The sequence below is a fragment of the Gopherus evgoodei genome, chromosome 14 (assembly GCF_007399415.2).
Source record: "Gopherus evgoodei ecotype Sinaloan lineage chromosome 14, rGopEvg1_v1.p, whole genome shotgun sequence".
Taxonomy (NCBI): Eukaryota; Metazoa; Chordata; order Testudines; family Testudinidae; genus Gopherus; species Gopherus evgoodei.
The window spans coordinates 24368242-24390100 of record NC_044335.1 but is presented as its reverse complement, the minus strand read 5'-3'; the positions used below and the strand labels follow the sequence as shown (position 1 = coordinate 24390100).

The 21859-nt window shown below is 43.1% G+C and overlaps 1 protein-coding gene across 6 annotated transcripts in view; it reads right to left on the bottom strand.

The window, feature by feature from the left end:
* Positions 1-21859, bottom strand: part of PTPRT (protein tyrosine phosphatase receptor type T) — a 739839-nt gene that overhangs the window by 453730 nt on the left and 264250 nt on the right. For all 6 annotated transcript variants that reach the window (XM_030533365.1, XM_030533367.1, XM_030533369.1 and 3 more), the window contains exons 3-6: positions 21180-21451; positions 11938-12019; positions 5362-5477; positions 1582-1756 (exon numbers count right to left, since the gene is read on the bottom strand). In XM_030533365.1, coding sequence (XP_030389225.1) covers positions 1582-1756; positions 5362-5477; positions 11938-12019; positions 21180-21451 — 645 coding nt within the window. The remainder of the gene's footprint in view (positions 1-1581; positions 1757-5361; positions 5478-11937; positions 12020-21179; positions 21452-21859) is intronic.

Here is a 21859-nt window from a genome sequence, read left to right as displayed (position 1 = left end):
TTCAATAAACATCTCTTTAGAATTAAGCGATTCCAATTTGCTTTCATTTCAGCTGTGTGCACGCATTTAGAATTTGTTATTATCCACACCAAAATTAGTCAGATTCTTTCAGAAGCACTGATCCATGCAATCCCAAAGTAACACCACTGGTGCACGGGGCTAATCTCAAATCAACCACTGAAAAATGTACCTGCTTAAAAAAAAAAGGAGCAAGATTTGACAAAATAATACTTTATTAATGCTTAACTATCTCTCCTTATTAGTTCTTCTACCATCTCATGATCGAGGTGTCTAAGTACCTGTGTAACCCTAGCAACAAATTTATCAACAGCTTTTCTGCTGGACACTTCATCCATCGGTATTTACAACTTGCTCTTCCAATCATCTTACCTTCCTACACATCACACTGCCAAAGACTGAAGACGTGTCGATCTGTAGTATATTGTAGCTGTGGTCAGATCAGTGCAATCAACCCAGATTCAGGGGACAATAAAGGTGACTTAAAGACAACTTTGAACTCTCCCCTCCTGATCTCTCCTCAGGTGCAGCTCAAGATCTGAGCCTGACTAGAAACCCCCTTTCCCTTGTCAAAGTAAGTTAAAATTGAATAGACAATTAATGTTTTGGGATTTTGTTAAAAAAATAAGTTTGCATGATAAATGACAGTTCACTCAGTGAATCCTGTGCGCTCTGAATCTACCCCGTTCCAAGCTTTTTGGGCAAAGGCTGACTATTTTTTTGGCAGTTGCAAAAAAAATGTTCTTGGGCAGTTTCAGCCACACTGACACAGGAGTGATAATAGATAGCATTGGAACAAAGACCTAGCTGCAGTCCTCCTCAATTAGTATTGTTGCTCACTTGGCACCTCAGGGCAGCAGAAGAGCCCATCCTGACACCATTTACATAGCAGCATAGAACACACTGACACCTTGACAGGATTATTTGTGCCTTATAAAATACTGTTAGGGAACAAAGCTTCAATCCAGAGGTGGTTAAACTGTTTCATGGAAAAAATTAAAGTATCATTAAAAATATTTATAAATTTTAAGGGGAGAGATAGCTCAGTGGTTTGAGCATTGGCCTGCTAAACCCAGGGTTGTGAATTCAATCCTTGAGGGGGCCACTTAGGGATCTGGGGCAAAATCAGAACTTGCTCCTGCTAGAGAAGGCAGGGGGATAGACTTTGACTTGATGACCTTTCAGGGTTCTTTCCAGTTCCATGAGATAGGTATATCTCCATATATGTTTATATTTATGTATAATAGACATAATTAAAGGGCTGATAAACAGGGTGGTAGCCAGAGAAAGTTTCCCTTCTTCATTCAGTTTTTAAAAAGAGGACTGAAACTCTTCTGTAGTTTACACCCTATATTTTGCTTAACTTTAAAGTGCTATAAACTAATGAAGGAAGCAGATATTTAAGATTATAAATATTACACACAGAACAGCTGCCATTTGGGAGAAAAAAGGTACAATAGTTACACACACACACACACACACACACACACACACACACACACACACACACACACACACACACACACTGCATGATATATGTGTTGTTGGGTTCTTGCCACCTACCTTTCACAATTAATTCTGCATAGTTTGAAACGCCAGAGCCACCATCTGAGCGAATGACACACCGGTATTTGCTGATGCTGCGCTGAGACGTGTCTGCTACGCTGACCGTAGCAGAAAATCGTCTGTGGTTGACCACCCTGGTGACCATTAATGCGGTGTCCCTTCCATTCCACTGCTGCCAGGGAAACCAAATATAAAACAAGAGATGAGGATGTGGCTGTAAAACATGGCTTTTTTTAAAGTTACTGACCAATTTTTGTTATTATATTTTATAGTAACACAGTTACACTTTTTTATTTACCTGAATCTACCATGATAGAATTTACATGGGTGCAAGTTCCAAACAAACCTCCAAATGTGTACCCACAAAATGTACTGGATATCTGTTTGTGTGCACTGACATGCACTAGTACCCTTACATACTGATGTGGGGGGTTGAATATGCTTTCAAGTTTTGCGGGTATGTTTCTGGATTGCATTTAACAGTTTGACTCATTATACATACAGCAATGTCTAGGTAGGAAGATGATCCAGACTTCCAGAGATGTTCATATACAATGTATTTGCATGCTTAATTAGCATGTGCAACTACTACAAATGAACAGGTATTGTACAGCCTTTTCTTCAGATGTGGCAGTTTGTTTCAGACTAATTTGAAGACAGACCATTTGCAAAATTTGTGGATCTCAACCCATTTAGATTTTGAACAATCCCAATTTTTGAAGATGTTCAGACCTTCCTGGATTCTGGTTAACATTCATTTTGGCTAATCTGGTTTACCTAGTCTCCACAATAACTGGAACTGAGGTAGGCGAAAGAACTAGGCAGATATGTGAGTAAGGCTGTGAAAATGTAGTGTCATTTTGCCAATTCCCAGAAACGATTCTGGGTGATTCCAGACATTCTGGGTGATACTTTCATGAAATGCTCCAAGTTTGAAGAGTGGTAAACAATTTCTCACTAGCAATAAAAATGCATTCCCCCCAAACCCTTGAATCTGGGGCGGGTGGGCATATTCTCACATTACTTAAGTCAGAAACATTTATCCACACCTCTAATCATAATGGCAGATGCATTTGGCAGCAAGAATCCAAGCAAGGTAATGCTTAAACAACTACACATCTCAGAGGGTGGCTAGATTACAACATAAAAAAAATTCAGACAAAATAGAACTGCTAGGATATGAAGGTGTGTGACAGCAGCACAGTTAAAGAGACTTAAGTTATTTTGTATAAAATATTACATTTCTGACGCAAAAGTTTCTCCCATACTGATTTTCATCTTTTCAGCATTAGACAAACTGATTCCTATCCCCATCTCTTCCCCATGTTTAGAATGAAATTGATATTTAAATTTGTTTTAAAAGTTTTAACTTAATTCCTTAGGCTACCAAAACCCTTTTGTTAATAAATCACAAATATCACAGCAATTCTGGCAATGGTGCGTACCTGTCTGCAGAAGCAGAAGGTTCTAGAAATAGTGTTCTCTGTAGGCTTTATAATAAAAGAATAGGGACTAAATTTTGCTCTTAAAACCCTAATGCAACAAATTTTAAGTTCAGTTGTCTTAAATGAGCCTTGCATGAGAACAGCTATACTGAGTCAAACCAAAGGCCCATCTAGCCCAGTATCCTGTCTTCCAACAGTGGACAATGCTAGATGCTTCAGAGGGAATGAACAGAGCAGGTAATCATCAAGTGATCCATCCCCTCACCCATTCCAAGCTTCTGGCAAAGAGAGGCTAGGGATACCATCCCTGCCCATTCGGTCTAATAGCCACTGATGGACCTTGCACATGTGATTTGCTGAATCCAGACCTCAGTTGCACCAGTGTACAACTTATTTTTAAGTACAGTTGCCTTGCTCAGACTTAACATAAGTATAAAAGCAGATTTTGAAGTACATACAGCAAAAGGAAGTTTTATTGGCTTCATTGGGATCTTTGTAGTTTAACACTACAGAGTGTAAAGAAAGAGAAGAATTATAGTATTTAAAAGCCTCTATGCACAAAAAAAAGTTGTAATTTTAAGATTGGAGCACTTTGAGGGCTAGAAATAATTAGTGTCCCTCAATTAGAAGCTGGAAGTCTCCTCTTTCCAATTTGTTAAAGCTTCCATTTCTAACACTATAAGGCTGTGAAGCTCAGATCTTAAGTCTGTTACTGTACCCAGACTTTTGGTGCAGGCAAGCCATGCTATGGTGCAGGACATATGGAGGAATTAGACCTTTTGCTTCCCTGATCCTGGAGCCAGTTGTGGACTGGCTCAACCTCATAGTAACACAGAGCAATGGGGAGTTGGCAAGTGGGGGGAGGGGTTGGAGCAAAAGGTGTAGCCAGCTTCGTACCACCTGGGTATTCAACCTAAGGAAAATAACTAGCTGCCCCTTTAGGGCATTTTTCCAACTGCTTTGTCTGCTGGTCCTGAGCCTGGGATCAATGTGCTTTGGGGGAGTGGGAGGGAAGAGATGATTCCACAAAAGGTGGAAACTTGATTTTTATAATTGATGTATTATAATGGCAGGTGTTTGAAGCAGCTTTGGCATTCGATCTGGTAGGATAACTTTCAGAGGAGTCTGCTGGGGCAAAGGGCAAGTGAGATGATCAAAGATGCAGTATTATTATTTATTCTTAGCATTGTGGCAATGCTTAGAGGCAGCAATAAGATTAGTATTAGGGCTCAGTCATGCAGTCTTTGACTAATGTGAATAAGAACTACTCATACGAATAAAGGTTGCAGGATCAGGCTACAGGTTTACTATGAAGGTAACAGATTTGTTACATTTGCTATGGTGGCCCCACACAGCATTACCTTGAACTCTGAACTGCAACTTTAAACAGCTTCTTCAACAAAGTCATTTGGAATTTTGCCCCATCCCTCAATTCTTCCTCACCTCTACTCATTTTGACTATGGATGGTGTCATAACTATAAAGGGAAGAGTAACAACCCTCCTGTACACAATATTGTAAAATCCCTCCTGGCCAGAGTCACCAACATCCTTTTATCTGGAAAGGGTTAAGAAGCTTAGGCAACCTAGCTGACACCTGACCCAAAGGACCAATAAGGGGACAAGATACTTTCAAATCTTGGGTGGGAGGCTTTTGTTTGTGCTCTTTGTTTTTGGTGGTGTTCGCTCTTGGGACTAAGAGGGACTGGACTTCAGTCCATGCTCTCCAAATCTTTCTGAACAAGTCTGTCATATTTCAAACTTGTAAGTAACAGCCAGGCAAGGCGTATTAGTTTATCTTTGTATTCTCAACTTTTGAATTTCACCTTTGCTAGAGGGAAGTATCCCTGTTTTGTTGTAACTTTGAACTAAGGCTGGAGGGGGTTTCTCTGGGCTCTTTGAATCTGATTATCCTGTAAAGTTATTTTCCATCCTGATTTTACAGAGATGATTTTTACATTTTCTTTTTTAATAAACTCCTTCTTTTAAGAACCTGACTGATTTTTCCATAGTCCAAAGACCCAGGGGTTTGGGTCTTTGATCACTTTGTAACCAATTGGTTAGGATATTATTCTCAGTCCTCCCCAGGAAAGGGGGTGTAAGAGCTTGGGGAGATATTTTGAGGGAAGAGGAACTCCAAGAGGGCCTTTCACTGTTTCCTGTTAAATCACTTGGTGGTGGCAGTGTACCAAGTTTTAACTTAAGCAGGTAGAAATAAGCTTGGGGGCTTTCATGCAGGTCCCCACATCTGTACCCTAGAGTTCAGCATGGGGAAGGAAACCTGACAGATGGTTAGAAGGAAAGACCACCAGCCCAAGCTTCATGGCACTTTACCTGGAGCCAGAGTTTGTCGTGCTGAGACCACTTCCCCCCGGCGATGCACTGGAATGTTGCATTCTGTCCCACGTTGACCTCCACATTCTGCAGCCGCAGGAAGTGAGGCGCTTTTCCTAAATAAAAAAAAAAAAATCAAAGTATTACCCAGGTAGACCGTGACAGTAATTGATGGTGTCATGTAGCCACGGGAAGATCCAGGCTCAGCAGATCAGAGGTTTCCCCACTGACACAATGCCAGGCTTCCCCATTGACACAGTGACTTCACAACGCAAAGCCAAGCAGTATTCTTTAATTATTTAACATAGGGAGATTGATCTTATGCGATAAGGCCAGATTGCTCATGTAACCCTTTGGGCACAATAAGAAAGTGCGCTAAGTATCAGCTCTAAATAGAAGTCCACAATTATTTCTAACCAGCACAGTTTCATTACTGTTTGCTGTAAGCAAAGAACAATTTCTTCTGTGGAATGGGAAAATGTCACAATTTAAAGGGTCAAACATTCAAATAGTGAATTTGCAGTGAGTGATAGACACAAGCAAGTTTTCCTAAGGCTTTTTCAGGTTCACTGACTGTGAGGCAAAACCCTGGAATTTCAGATCTATATCATTTTGTTGTTTGATTTTAAATGTCCATTCCCTCATTCAACAAAAACAAAACAAACATACCATGCACACACATACCACAACAGACCATTGACTTTTAGAATTAAGAAACAAAGCTAGGCTGTTTCATGTCTGAGGCCTAGTCTACACTACGCGTTTAAACCGATTTTAGCAGCGTTAAACCGATTTAACGCTGTACCCATCCACACTACGAGGCCCTTTATATCGATATAAAGGCTCTTTATATCGGTTTCTGTACTCCTCCCCAATGAGAGGAGTAGCGCTAAAATCGGTATTACCATATTGGATTAGGGTTAGTGTGGCTGCAAATCAATGGTATTGGCCTCCGGGCGGTATCCCACAGTGCACACTGTGACCGCTCTGGACAGCAATCTCAGCTCGGATGCAGTGGCCAGGTAAACAGGAAAAGCCCCGTGAAATTTTGATTTTCCTTTCCTGTTTGCCCAGCGTGGAGCTCTGATCAGCACGGGTGGCAATGCAGTCCCAAATCCAAAAAGAGCTCCAGCATGGACTGTACGGGAGATACGGAATCTGATTGCTGTATGGGGAAACAAATCTGTTCTCTCAGAGCTCCATTACAGAAGACGAAATGCCAAAGCGTTTGAAAAAAAAATCTACAGGCTACACAGTGCTGCGTGACAAGCATAACGGGAAGCCAGAGACTCAAACAGTCGCTCATGGAGGGAGGGAGGGGGTACTGAGGACTTCAGCTATCCCACAGTCCACAGCAGTCTCCGAAAAGTATTTGCATTCTTGGCTGAGCTCCCAATGCCTGTAGGGTCAAACACATTGTCCGGTGTGGTTCAGGGAAGAGCTCATCAATTTACTCCCCCTCCCCCCACATGAAAGAAAAGGGAAAGAAGTCATTTCTTGACTTTTTTCAATGTCACCCTATGTCTACTGAGTGCTGCTGGTAGATGCAATGCTGCAGCAGTGAAGAGCAGTATCCGCTCCTCTCCCCTCCCTGGTGGCAGACGGTACATGCTTGATAACTGCTGAATACTCCTGGCTGGCTTCAGGGGCGCCTCGGTAAAAATAGGAATGATTCCTGGTCATTCCCAGTAGATGGTACAAAACGGCTGGTAACTGTCTTCATCATAGCCATGGGGGGCTGAGCTCCATCAGCCCCCTCCCTTTCTGGTGTAAAGAAAAGATTCTGTACTGCCTGGACTATCATAGCAGCAGGATGCTGGGCTCCTCTCCCCCGCACCGCTTAATGTCCTGCCTGGACTGTTATAGCACGGGGAGGCTGCCTCCCCCTCATTTTATCTCACTAACAAGTCACTGTTTCTTATTCCTGCATTCTTTATAACGTCATGACACAAATGGGGGGGACACTGCCACGATAGCCCAGGAAGGTTGGGGGAGGAGGGAAGCAACAGGTGGGGTTGTTGCAGGGGCAGCCCCCGTGAATGGCATGTAGCTCATCATTTCTGCAGGATCTGACATGGAGCAGCTGTACTCTCTGATACATTGCTTCTCTAGTACACTTGCCCCAAATTCTAGGCAGGACTATTTTTAGAAACCATAAAGGAGGGATTGACTCAGGGAGTCATTCCCAGTTTTGCTTTTGTGCCTCCAGCCGACCTCAGCCAGGGGCACCCATGATAGCAGCAGACAGCACAGAAGGACAGATAACCGTCATCTCATTGCCAAATTACCCTGGCAGCAGACAGTACAGAACAACTGGTAACCATCTCTGCTATCATGCAAAAGCAAATAAATGCTGCTGTGTAGCGCTGGAGTATCGCCTCTGTCCGCGGCATCCAGTACACATACGGTGACTGTAAAAAAGAAAAGCTGAAAGGGCTCCATGGTTGCCATGCTATGGTGCCTGCCAGGACAGTCCAGGGAAAAAGGGCACAAAATGATTGTCTGCCGTTGCTTTCCCGGAGGAAGGAATGACTGATGACATTTACCCAGAACCACCTGAGACAATGATTTTTGCCCCATCAGCCACTGGGCTCTCAACCCAGAATTCTAAGGGGTAGGGGAGACTGCAGGAACTATGGGATAGCTACGGAATAGCTACCCACAGTGCAACGCTCCGGAAATCGACGCTAGCCTCGGACCATGGATGCACACCGCCGAATTAATGTGCTTAGTGTGGCCACATGCACTCGACTTTATACAATCTGTTTTATAAAACTGGTTTATGTAAAATCGGAATTATCCCGTAGTGTAGACGTACCCTGAGAATTAACTGAGAGGAAAATAAAGCATTACAACAAGATGAGCACAGAAGGCTATGAACTTTATAATATTCCAGCTGACCATTTTTAAATGAAATTCACCTGTGCAGGTTGCCAGCACAAGGTGTATATATTACATCTATCCCTAGGCCTTGTGCTGTTTTGAATTGTATTCTGAGTTTATTAAAAGATATAGGATGATTTAAAAAAAAAACATGACAGATCAGTGCACATTACTATGACTAGACCTTCAATAGGCCATGTCATTTCATAGAATATATCCAACTATATTCCCAGGCAACCGCCATTAAGTACCTGGAAAAGGGTGTGGGCACCTATAAGCCTTTATATATGCAGAACAGGTAACAGCATCTAGACACCTATTTATATGCACATATGCTGGTACAAACAAGTTTGGCAGACATTAACAGAGGCCAGTTGAAAAGATGGTCCATTGTATGTACGTCTGTACTGTATAATATAGTGTTTGCCATTCACTTGGATTGCAAACAGCCCAACCAGCTATCCTAAAGTATCCCTATACTTAGGGTATGGCTACACATGAAACTTCAAAGCGCTGCCAAGTGCGAGTGTGGTCGTAGCACTGCACGTACTCCACCTCCTCATGGGGTTTAGCTTGCAGCGCTGGGAGCCGTGCTCCCAGAGCTGCGGCACTGTTTACGCTGGCGCTTTACAGCGCTGTATCTTACAGCGCTCTGGGGGGTGTTTTTTTCACACCCCTAAGCGAGAAAGTTGCAGCGCTGTAAAGCACCAGTGTAGCCAAGGCCTATGATCTTTATAGCTGATCAGTCGTTCTAGCAAAATCTATTGAGAAACCAGCCTTTGGCTGAAGGTGGGTTATGTAGCCCTGTTACCTGAAACAGAGGCCTGAGCACAAGTGAACAATGTGCTGCAGCAGAAGTTATAACAGCTGAAGTGGCTGGATAACTGAGACATCTAGTTTTCCCCTTTGTGAATCAGTGGGGGCCAATTCTTTGCACATCTACTGATTTTTAAGCTTGTCTGCCACACTTAAGCTATGAAAAAAGCAAAAATTAGGTGAAAATAAGGGCTAATAATATCAAACCCCTCCTCAGCACGAGTTTCCCAGCAGTGTTCTGAGCAATAACTATTGTAAAATGAATGTGAGAGTGAAAGCCATAAAAGTTCACATAACATGTCACTGATATTTCAAGGTGACTTTCATTCCTGGACCTCTGCATGTGACCCTGAGCAGTAGAAGGGTAAAGCATTAGGAAAGGCTACAGGGGATTTATAGTTTATATGGAACACTATACCACACAGGTTGAAAAAGTCCCTCAAAACAGGGTATGATGCACATGGTTTGGGTCACTTTATACTGCTATCAGTCTCTTTTTTAAGCTTGAGCTGTGTGAAAAACTTAAAAACACACGGATAGCCATATTGGGTCAGACTAATGGTCCATCTAGTCCAGTACCCCGTCTTCTGACCTCGGACAGTACAAGACGTTTCAGTGAAAATGAACAGAACAGGGCAATTTCGAGTGATCCATTCACCATCGTCTAGTTCCAGCTTTTTGCAGTTAGGGGTTTAGGGAAACCCAGAGAAAAGCTCTTGCCACAAAGCTCAACTCCATCAATACAATTCTAACAGTCAGATCCTACAGTTACTGAAAGGAATGGGAGTTCTCCAGTTAAGAACCTAGGATTTGTCAACTGGCACTAGCCAAGTTGTGAGACATGGTAACTACTGCTCTGTTTAAAATTAAACGGAAGGAGGCAGCTGAAGGCCAATTCTTTCTGAATATTTATAAGGAATTTTTTTTCTTTCTACATTTCTCAAGGAACAAAGTGCTTTAGCAGTCAGTTGTGGACAACAAATAAGCTTCCAGAATATGAGGGGAATAGAAGGCTCAGAAAGTGATTAAGCCTTTAGGGCCAAATTCTCCAAACTGCTCAGCAGGCAGCAATTCCCACGGAGAATAGGAGCTGTGCATTTTTGAAGATCTGATGCTTAATACATGAGTCAGATCAGCGAAGTGTGATATTAGCAGCATTGCTGTTTCTCTACATAGATTTCATACATAATGGTGTCAAATCAGGAAATCATCCCTATTCAGTAAAATGCTTAGACATGCTGAACTTCAGTTTGGGACTTGCACACATACTCAAGAAATGGGATTAATGGGATTAGGCACCACTTTAAATGCTTTCCTGAATTTCACCCAGAACCGGTGCCCTCTTTTTCCCTTTTTCCAGCCAATAACTTTCTTGCCCAGTCAATGCCTCATGACTGGGTAAGCAGATTCCTTGCTACTGAGAGCTATTAGCCAAAGTGTTACTCCATGTAAGCACACCATTTGGGGGATTTGTTTGGATGCTGCCAATCAGCTGCAGCATGTGGTTAATATTGACAGTAATTATATCTTAATGAGGTAAATGTACCCAAAGGCATAGACAATGGGCACATGTCATAAATATACATATAATAAAGTAATAATAGCGATTATCCATACCTCAGTTATCAGAACTGCCCTGTTATATTAAACTGGTTCATGTCCCCTGACATCTATCACATTAAATGTTAACTGTAGGAAGCCACTGTTTAAAAGTTGTAATTAATCCCTGTTGTATGCAGCTCACTGAGGTTACAGTAAATAGACACATGATCAATATGATTTCAGGAAGTGTAGCAGCTGTACTAATACACCTGGAGCTGTGAATTGGTGAGCGGAGAGATGTAAAGCACAGTAAATGGAGTGGATGGTTTGCTGCCTTTCCAAGTATGACTGGGCAGATAGAAGACACTACCGCAGCTGCTGTATATGCAACATTAGATCATGACCAACAGACCTGAGGTGTCACCCAACAGTGCAATTCAATCCCAAACTCTTCATTTATTGAAACTCTAAAGGGCCTGGGAGCGGCTGAGGATTGCTCAGGAGAGCATGAGTCTCAGCTCAGGTAACTGAATTGACTGAAGGGAAAGAGCACGAGGCATGGCCAGACTCATTAAAGGGCATGAAGTCTCTTACAATGTTTTAAAAAGGGATTTTTAAAAATTGTATTTCACTTAAATAGCCAAACTAAAATCCCGGATCTACACAAACATGGGGAAAGTTCAGATCCAGTCAAAAAATCCAAATGGGACACATCACATATAGATAAAACTAGGGGGACAAATACAGCGCTAACCAGCTTGCACAGTGAAATGGACTTGTATTAAACTCTCTGTGTAAGCTTGTGTCTCTCACCAACAAGCTGGTCCTGTAAAAGATATTACCTCACCCACCTTGTCTCCAGTCCACAGTAAATTGAACGTTTTGAAAAATGACACATTTTTTAAATACTTTCATGGAACTGCTGAGTGGATTTACAGTCTGTTAAAGAAGATAGCTTTGGGCTATTTGAGAATGCTGCACTAATGTGCAAATGAACTTTTTAAAAGTTAACTGTACTATCAAAAAACCTTTCATTCTTCCTCCTTGAATGGTCTGAATAAGAGCTAACAAACAATCAGAGCTTTATATTGCTTTAATAATAGAGAAAGATTTAAACAGACATTTTGGCACTGGCTGTAGATTCAGAGCTTTGCTGCCTGTTGCACAACTTGCAAAATTATGTATTTATTCCAGGATGATTGCCTTCACTCTGTAAGCATTTTGGAAGAATAAAAGATGATGTTTTAGAGCTGATTGAACTGGGTGAATTGCTCCTTCAGACTGCAAAGCCTAGTATAACACATTAACATGGCTAGAGAAAGAAAGAGTGCTTACTGCATGGATGGGCAAGTACTCTGACTTCATCCACAGCTATGTACCCCGGATGTCCCTTCAAAGACACGGATTCAAATATCACCTGAAACACAGTGAGAAAAGCCTTTCTTACAAACACTAGCTGCAGGAATCATTTTAACGTTTGACCCCTTCCATCCAACCCAAGTGCTTGAATCATTCAGGATTCTACGATTCTGTCATTCTTGGTGCTGAATAAAGACCTGTTCAAGCATGTGAAGGCATATCAAGATGTTCTCTCAACTAGGTTCTGGATTGAATTTCGACTCCATTTGGTACAGAAATTGCTAGAGATTTATAACAACCTAATTTACTTTGTTACCAGGAACAGAGAACCCTTTGTCAGTCTTTTATTTGGAATAAAGACCCACCTGAGCTGAAATTCTGTGCTGATCTGAGGCCCACTGTGGGAAGTCAATAGAAGTGGAGGGTGTTATTTAGTCTGGAGAAGAGTAGAGTGAGGGGAGATTTGATAGCAGCCTTCCACTACCTGAAGGGGGGTTCCAAAGAGGATGGAGCTAGGCTGTTCTCAGTGGTAGCAGATGACAGAACAAGAAGTAATGGCCTCAAGTTGCAGTGGGGGAGGTCTAGGTTGGATATTAGGAAGCACTATATCACTAGGAGGGTGGTGAAGCACTGGAATGGGTTACCTAGGGAGATGGTGGAATCTCCATCCTTACAGGTTTTTAAGGCCCAGCTTGACAAAGCCTTGTCTGGGATGATTTAGTTGGTGTTGGTCCTGCTTTGAGCAGGGGATAGGACCTCCTGAGGTTTCTTCCAACCCTAATATTCTATGAGCCTGTTACAGATCCTATTAAGTGGTCCCTCATGACTACTCACTAGGACTGATGTGAGGGGAATCCAATCCTCTGTGGTCTGGATTCCAGGGTTGTTTTAAACCCCTGGATCCTGAACAGAGTCCATCCACTTCTCCAATCTCGAGGTCCCTAGACTTACTCTCAGGGCACAGATCTGTGATCTAGAAACCCACCCTGAGAACTGGAACCCACTGTCCAGCCGCCTAGCCCATCTGGGAACATAAGTGACCCCTGAGATTCCCTCATCCTTAAAACACACCCTCTCCCAGAACTCCACCCGAAAGCTGTGAAACTTCTGAGTTGTGTGGGTATGCAGCAGTTATGATGCAGTCAACACACTTACTCCTTGCACTGAGTCTAACACATTTGCTCTTTTATACTTCATCCTGTAAAGCACAAAAGTACAGATCATACACAGCAAGCAGCCTCTTAAACCACATGGTGCCTCACTAGCTCATCCTTCCATTGTAAGCCTTTGGGGGACCATCTGGGTCCAGGAAGGCAGACAGAACATCCCATGCCTTATTCAGGCTGTTCCATACTGACCGGCCTCTCTCCCTCATGGATTCCTTCATCCAGCTTGCAGGACCGTGCTCTCTCCTGATCCATGTTTCCTCTTCCTGTCTGGCTTCCCTGTTCCTGTGTGTTTCTCTATTTAAACCCCTCCTAGTCATTGAGCCTCTTTTGTCCTGGAAAGTTTTCATTGCTCCTAACCTCCTTGCTTCTTTCTGAGGGATAAACTGGACTGGATTTCCAAGGCTTCAGGTCACCCATTGTTCCGAAGTGTTTGCATCTGAACAGGGTCACTGAGCCCTAAGCACCGACATTGTCTGTCTGGTGTGTCTACCTGCTATGGAACCTGTCTGCAATGGTAGATCCATGAACATAGAGGCATTCATGATACAGCAGTTTTTCAAAATACAATATCACCATTTCAACCAGAATTCATAAATTGTACAGAGTCCCAATTAAGACACAGGACACAGTTGACACCTTGTCTTTCAAATGCCCCACAGCTGGGGAATGGCTTACATACAATCAGGGCTGCCCAGAGGATTCAAGCGGTCTGGGGCAAAGCTGGGGAGCTGCAGCGCTTGTACTCACCTGGCGGCGGTCCGGGTCTTTGGCAGCATTTCGGCGGAGGGGGGATCTTCAGTCGCTCCACGTCTTCAGCAGCACTGAAGGGCCCCCCGCCGCTGAAATGCCACCAAAGACCTAGAGTGACTGAAGGGCCCCCTGCTGCCGAAATGCTGCCAAAGACCCGGACCGCTGCTGGGCCAGGGTTCAAGGGGCATTTTAGCGGTGGGAGACCCTTCAGTTGCTTCCGCAGCACTGAAGGGGCCCCACAGCCAAAATGCCGCCACAGACCCGGACCGCCGCTGGGCCAGGGCTTGCGGGGACCCTGCGGGGCCCAGGGCAAATTGCCCCACTTGCCCCTCCCCGGGCAGCCCTGCATACAATATCTGTGCAAGCAAGACAGCTGTAAAATCACAGCAATGCATCCCAGTCTCCAGTTGCTGGATTTCAAGAAGAGTCTATACAGGATAGTTTCTACCCTCTCTGAATCAAACCAACAGATATGGAGAATGAAATATTGTTCTAAAAATATGATATGTAATATCTCTACATGTGTTGTATGTTAATTTTTAAAAAAAATCTATCCTCATGGAGGAGAGGATGTATTCAGAAGAGCTGTTTAAGAGTGCTATACCATATGGCAGTGAACATGCCCAAGCAATCTGGGGCTGCACACACAAAGACATCAAGTTAAACAGCAGAGCAATAATGGGCTTTTGCTGTAACCCAGAGATTGCTCCTGGAATATTGTTCTCAGTTTTGGGCACCTCATTATCAGAGAAGGACAGACAGATTAGGAGCTCAGAGAAAAGCTCAAGAAAAGAAAAATAAGCCAATGCAATTTTTAGAGAGAAGAACTTAGTATGTGCAATTTGTGTAATAAACTGCTAAAGGATGGGAATGGGCAGAACAGAACTGCTTGGAAACATTCGGATGGTGCAAACAATAAGGATAAGGAGAAATTTAGCATGGTATGGCTGGAATAAAGATAAAGGAAAATGCAGGCAGAATATCAGTGGCCGTTCAGCTGGCTCCCGGCACAGAGCTAAAGTTCACCCATAAAGAATATTTTTATTGATAGAAAGATAAACTACCCCATTTGGTCAATATTTGGTCTCTATGCACTGGCAGCACCCAAGACAGTCAATTAAAGCAAATAGTCAATGGACTTTCTGTAATCAAATAGGGTTGGTTTGTGTTGCATCTGGGTTTCCAAAACTTTATTTCTACTCAAGTTTGTCTACTTCCTTTTTTTATGGAAGAAAACCCTAAAGTTGTACTACTCCTAGTATACCAAGAACATCCAAAAATTAGACCTTTTGAAATAAAAGTCCTGAAAAGACAGATTCAGCAAAAGCATTGGAAATTGTGTGAAATAGAAGAACAAGGGGGCAAAGAATTTAAGATAAGGAAAGGTCAAGTACTGAATAAAGTCAGGAATGGAATTAAAATACATAGGAGAGTAGTTAAGGAACAAACTACCCAGGGTACAGCAGCAACAGGATAAATCGATAAAACCAGTTACTGAAGAGTTAGGTGAATATCAGAGAGAAAACCACATGCTGGGGTTACACATGCAGCTTTGACAAAGGAAAGGGTTCTTCATGAGCCACCTACTTGCTTTCTAGTGCTATAGTGGCATGTAATGGAACCTCTTGCTTACGCTCTTTAAAATGAGTGAGTCGTTCGAGAAACACATTGCAGCAATCAGGAAGATGATCTGAGAAATTACTGCTGCAGCTCCTTCCAAACTTAGGTTGCAAACTGTAACCTTAATATTGTTTTAATTTTTGAATACACAAGGAAGGAAGGTTCAGTTGGAAAATAGTCTGCCCAAAAAGCATCTTAAACCATGTTATCAGCTTCCATAACTTCCACTCAAGGAAATTTCTTCAGAGTCTAGACTTCTCACCTTCAAGAGAACTCTTCTGAGAAGGGTTAGGCACTGCCCTTAACTATCAGTAGCTGGCAAAAATGCTAGACCACAGAAGCTTCTGTTCACTACTGTTGACTATCCAATGTCTAATGTAATGTCCTTTATGGCATACTGGACTGAGACAGATGGCTCAGGGCAACCACTGCTAACTGAGTTAGTAGATGAGAATCAGCCCCACACATTCTGCCCTCGGCCCCATATTTTCCACCCCTCTCAATTATCTGAATCTGCAGAACAGTTGTAGGCAAGCCTGCTTCAGAAGATGTCTCACTCTTTGCCTGCTTGCCACCCTCAACTCTTCATGCTCTCATTTCTTCCATCAATCCAAGCTCACAGAACTTCCTTCTCCCTTTGCATTGCACCGACCTAGACCCCAGCACCATGACAGCAGACCAGATTTTCTGGGAGGCAGAGAATAGGGGCTCAGGGCCTGGAGGAAGCTGAGATTTATGCTAATTTAAAGGCCCAATTCTATATATGTGACATGTTTTACTCCAATGGGACTCCTTACTCATTCTGAAAGCTGCAGGTTTTGGCCCTTAATACTGTTTTGCATTTTAACAAACCGCTCAAAGCTTAACAGGGAAACAGAGAAAATGCAAAGCTTTACACTTTTGGAACCTTCTTAAACACCTTTGAGAATAGTAAAATCCAAGCCATTTCATATTTCTTTCCCAACAAACAACCCTTACATGTTACTGCTACTTTATACAAACAGTATCTGTTCTGGCAAAGTAGCCTGCTTCATCTGTTGTACTACAACTGTTTTCTTAAGGCATAGATCAATAATGTTCCTTGCTGTACATCACACTAGTTTTTACTGGCATACTCCAGTACTGCACTTGGTGCATTCTGGAGCTTAGCTCATCTTTATAGCACACAATAATTCAGTGATTACATGTATAAACTCTCTCCCAGTCCTCTTACCACTTTTCCTCACTATGCTGAACACCTATTCAGGCTGGGAATCCAAGTGTGACAAATTATGGCATAGCCATTATAAATCTCCATCATCCATATTATTTTATTATATATATATATATCAACAGAATGCCTCTATAACTGGATAACTCATGTGAATCTTGTGCAGGATTCCCAGCATTGCAAACATGACCTCAGGAAATTGGCTTGGTTACCAGTATTCAGATAGCCAGACGCTCTATAGCTTTGAGGAGTAGCTGAAGTTTCCTGGGAGGGTCAGGCACAAGGCAGATGTTTCTAGACATTTATTTCTTAACAGTGGGATTTTGAAAAGCATCTAGAGGAGTTAGAGGCCCAATTTCCCAGCCTAATAACACAACACTGTTCCTGCTGATGACTCCGGAGGCACATCTGTGCATCAAGAACATCCTCCACATTTTGTCCGACACGAATTCTTTGTTTTGATGTGGAGACAAATTTTCCTGGTTGTCCATTACTTTTGAAACACTATCTTAAGAGTTCATTGTGAAACACTGGACATGCTTCCAGGCCTCAGTGAATCAGTCTGCATTTCCCTGGCATTCACTACTAGATTAAAATTGACAGTAGGATGTAAAGGCTTTTAAACCAGGAATATTTCTATGGCTCAGGATCAAGATGTGCCACTTCCTGACAATTGGGAGATGAGGAGCCCACCAGGCATCTAGGTACCCAGATTACTGCCATCTTTGAGCTCAGTCTGCCCATAGCCTCAGGTGTTCCATGAGGTCACCAACAAGAGTGAATGGGGACAAAGTTTCTCGCTTCGTCATTTTAAATACACAAATTTCCCTCAATCTATTCTCCACTGTCTTGGTTGAATGTGGCAAGACCTGAGATGACCATTGGTTAACAGGCCATCAGACGGAGACAGTTTGTACAGTTAGAGACTGATGAATCTGTCAGGTTTAAAAGCCATCCTTAGAAAAATGAAAGTTTGAGCAGAGTGGGAACATCTGGAAGGACCAACCACCAGGAAAAAAAAAAAAAAAAAAAAAAGGACAAGAACCAAAGTGCTGGAAGGGAAGAAGTCACCACGGCTCAGATTTTTTTTTTTAAATCCCCTCCAGTTATTAAAAGTGGGGGAAGAAAGTCCACTCAGCTGTGGAATGTTATCTACTGTAATTCCTATCCCATTTGTTCCTCTGATCAGCAATTTATGTACCTCTCCTACAATGTGTAGTGGGCAGTTCCTTGCCATTCCTTTTTGCCTCTGATAGAACAGTAAAAGTGTGCTGCATGAAAAGAAAGCGCACTCATTTACTGAATTAAGGCCAAGAAAGTGCATAGAAAGGAGTTTGGAACAGGCCACATGACGGTGCAGTAAACAGGTGGCTGCAAAATTAATGGAGTAAAATATAACTGAAACCTTCAACTATAATGACTTTCTCCTGGAAAAGTCAGCAAGAGCCCAAAGCACGGCATGCACATTCCTAATAAAGTTTCACTTCACTTAGCCCCTAAAGTGGTATATTAGTGCTTCTGCGTAAATAAAATTGCAGTGGTCCCTTTGCACAGCACAGCTAATCCCTGATCTCACAAAGCCAGCTGACTCCCAACTCCCTACCAGACAGCACTGCAGGTGCTGTCTACATCTGCCTCCCTTCTTTGGATGAACACTTTCTTCAAGCTAAATAGTCCTGAACCACCCACCTCCCTTCTTCCTCTAGGGAACCATTCAGGAAGAGTAGAGTGTACCTGCACTTGAGTATTTAGAATTTATCTGCTGCTTACAAATAGTCCTCTTGGTGTGAAATCTGGCTTAGCTAACTGAAGCCCAACCTCTGTTTGGGAAAGACTAATAATGAGACAACCATTATGACATTGCAGCCACATCTGGACTTGATCGGCATTTCTAACATCTTTCACTCAAGCAACTCGCTGATGTCACTGTAAAACCCCTGATTAATGGTTGATGACGTCCTGCTAGCAGCAAACAAAAAATCATGGCAAACTACATTAAATCCCCTAGTAGCCCTGGATACACTCAGATGTTGGCAACAAGACAGTAGCTCCTGCTGGGGATGCTCTTGAATGAGTGCTCAGCACTATATGAAAGGGCCATGGTCCCGATTAGGCTACTGTCACATGCTCCTATTTGAGTGAAATTGATTAGGAACTTGAACAGCAGAACGAGACTGTCCACTAGCTCCTTGTGCTAGGAGTGCCCACTGTCATGTCCACAATCTGCATGGAATGCTGGAAGGTCAAAGCATGTAGTCTCAGTTTAGGATTGGTATATGAAGCACCTCACAGTCTAAGACTTAAGAAACTTGACTATTCTTCCCTAGCGCTAATTCCTTCTCTGCCCATTTGAGGCTGACTGCTGGGAAGGGTCTGTTCTTACTCTTTTCAGAAACCAGGACTGGGACAGGATGCAAGGGGTTTGCTGCTCTTAGTCCTGTTCCCAGTGGACAGGTGTCCATACCACAGAAATCACCATCATCGGCACTCACTGGAATTCAGATGGGCTAACTTTCATTCAGCATGCCCTCCAATCTGAAAGGGGCCTGGGCTTTTAAACTAACAGGACTATCAATCTTGGTGCGGGCTGGTGCAGTTCCAGTGGATGTAGTTCTGACCTAGTTCCCGCTCTTGGGGAAAGGGAGAAGAGCTTGAGACACCAGAGAGGAAATTACTCTAAGACTCAGGGAAGGAGTCAGCCAGGCAGCAGAGGCAAAACTGTGTCACAAGCAGCCCTTACTCTAAACATATTCCAATTTATTTAGCAAGCTTACAAAATGGCAAAAATCGATCCAAAGATACCCTATTAGATGCCAGGCAGCTGGTGTTAAGTTCAACTCAGTAACTCCAGCAGGGGAAGGGAGGACTCAGGAGAAAAAGCAAATGGATGAAGAGCCCACTCAGATTAGGAATCTGGGCCAAGCTTTCAAAAACAGAGCAACCGCCCAAATGCAAAGGTGAGTGAACCCAGTCTGCCCATGTACCTCAAATGACTGCATGAGTGAACTAGCTCATGCAGTCATTTGAGGTACATGGGCAGACTGGGTTAAGTATGTGCAAATAGTTAAATGTCTAGATAAATGTCATGTACATTTACCCATTTTTATGCAGAGCCATGGTAAATGCAGGTGGAAGGGTTTACACATCCTTATTTTCAGAATACATCAGTGCTGACCACCAACTGGCTTAATAAAGCCCTCTCTTCAGAAGCTGAAAGCCTTCTAGAAGCAGAGTGTTGAAGAAATTCATGGAGGATAGGTCCATCAATTCATGGATAGGTCCATCAATGGCTATTAACCAGGATGGGCAGGAATGGTGTCCCTAGCCTCTGTTTGCCAGAAGCTAGGAATGAGCGGCAGAGGATGGATCACTTGATGATGATTACCTGTTCTGTCCATTCCCTCTGGGGCACCTGGCAGTGGCCACTGTTGGAAGACAGGATACTGGGCTAGATGGACCTTTGGTCTGACTCAGTAGGGCCATTCTTATGTTCTTAAGAAAGCAGCATGCTTCAAGATGCCTGGAGGCTCCCACCATACAAAATCACCACACTCAAGCCCAGTTCTAAAACTAAGACTCTCTACTTGTATAAGCACGACTCATAAGAGGATATCAAAGCATATCAGCTATCAGCAAATGGAGTCTCACAGCACTAATTGGGTAGGTAAGTGTTTACCCCCATTTTACAGATGGGGAAACTAAGGCAGAGAGGTTGCCTCAAAGAGATTCAGAAAGAGACCAAGGAGCAGAGGCAGGACCAGGATCCAGGAATCCTGTCCCTCAGTCAGACAGCTAGAATAAACTGCCTCTTGCCAGCAGGTCCCATCAATCTCTCCCCTCATGTCTGCATGCAGCGTTGCAGAGTTTCTTCTCTTCTAGTGCCACTTTCAGGCCATCTGCCTTTACATGCCAGTCAGCTCTCCAGCTGAAAAGTGGATATTTCAGCTCACTTCCAAGGCAACAAAATGTCCAGGTGTAGTCCCAAAGACTCATTAACTATCCTCTGGACCCTGTGTTCATGCCCTTGCCCTTCTCCAGCTCTGCTATTGAGTATTGCTCTGCCCAGCTCAAGTCTTCCTGAGGCCTCTAGCACCTTACCCCTTCACGGGAGTGAGCAAGCCAGTCAGCCAGAAGCTTCTCTCTGCTTGATTCTCAACCTATTTGTAAGGCCCAGATGCCTGTTATTACCTGATCCTTCCCTAGTCCCATCTCCCCTCACTGACAAAAACTACCTCATTACCACCCAGGTGAAGTGAATGACTAACTAGGATTTCAACCCTTTCTTGCCTGTGATGGGGTGAGAGCTCATGATATATTGTAACAATTGCTCCAATATTGTACAGGAAAAAAACCTCAGGTATTGTTATTTCAGAACTAACATTCACGACCTCCTTGGCTAACAATCGCTCAGCCCCAAACTCAGAGCAACAGAGCAAATCTTTGGTGGAGGAAATATTACAAACACATACCTGATAAAAGTGTGGCCAGAATGTACTGATGGCAAGCTCTGCCTTCACCCAACCTTCAGTAACAATCCCTGACACATTCCAGATGGGGTTGCCCTGTGGTCCACCGTTAACCTTCACGTAGACATTCAACGAGCCAGGGCTGGAGCGGTCTCTGCTAGACAGGTAGTAGTGAAAGTCGATGCAGTGAGTGTCATTTTCCTTCAAGGTGGGCAACAGCAAGTGAGCTTTCTGCCCAGATGCCCGTCCAGAGCTATTCACCATCATGAAGGAACCTAAAGAGAAAGAAGGGAAAAGGGGAAGGGAAGAGAAGAGGGGTTTTGGTTTTGGGTTTTCCGAGCAATTGTATCAGAAAAGTAAATGATTCTACATAATCCGCAGCAGTCAGAAAACAAAATGTTCATTTCATGGAGCTGAAGCCTCCTGTTTTATGGATATTAAACTTACCAGGTAGAGATACAAGTAGATTTTGGGCCTGCTAACACCGGAGTATTATAAAAGAGTTCTTATTTTTGAATTTTCTTCTGTGAATCTCATTTTATATAACGGGAGACGAAAATATTCCTTCTGTATTAAAATTAGCATACATCTTTTTGGTCCAGGTTTCATGTATAGGGACTTACCAAATTCATGCCCATGAAAAACTCATCATGGACCATGAAATATGGACTCCCCCATGAAAT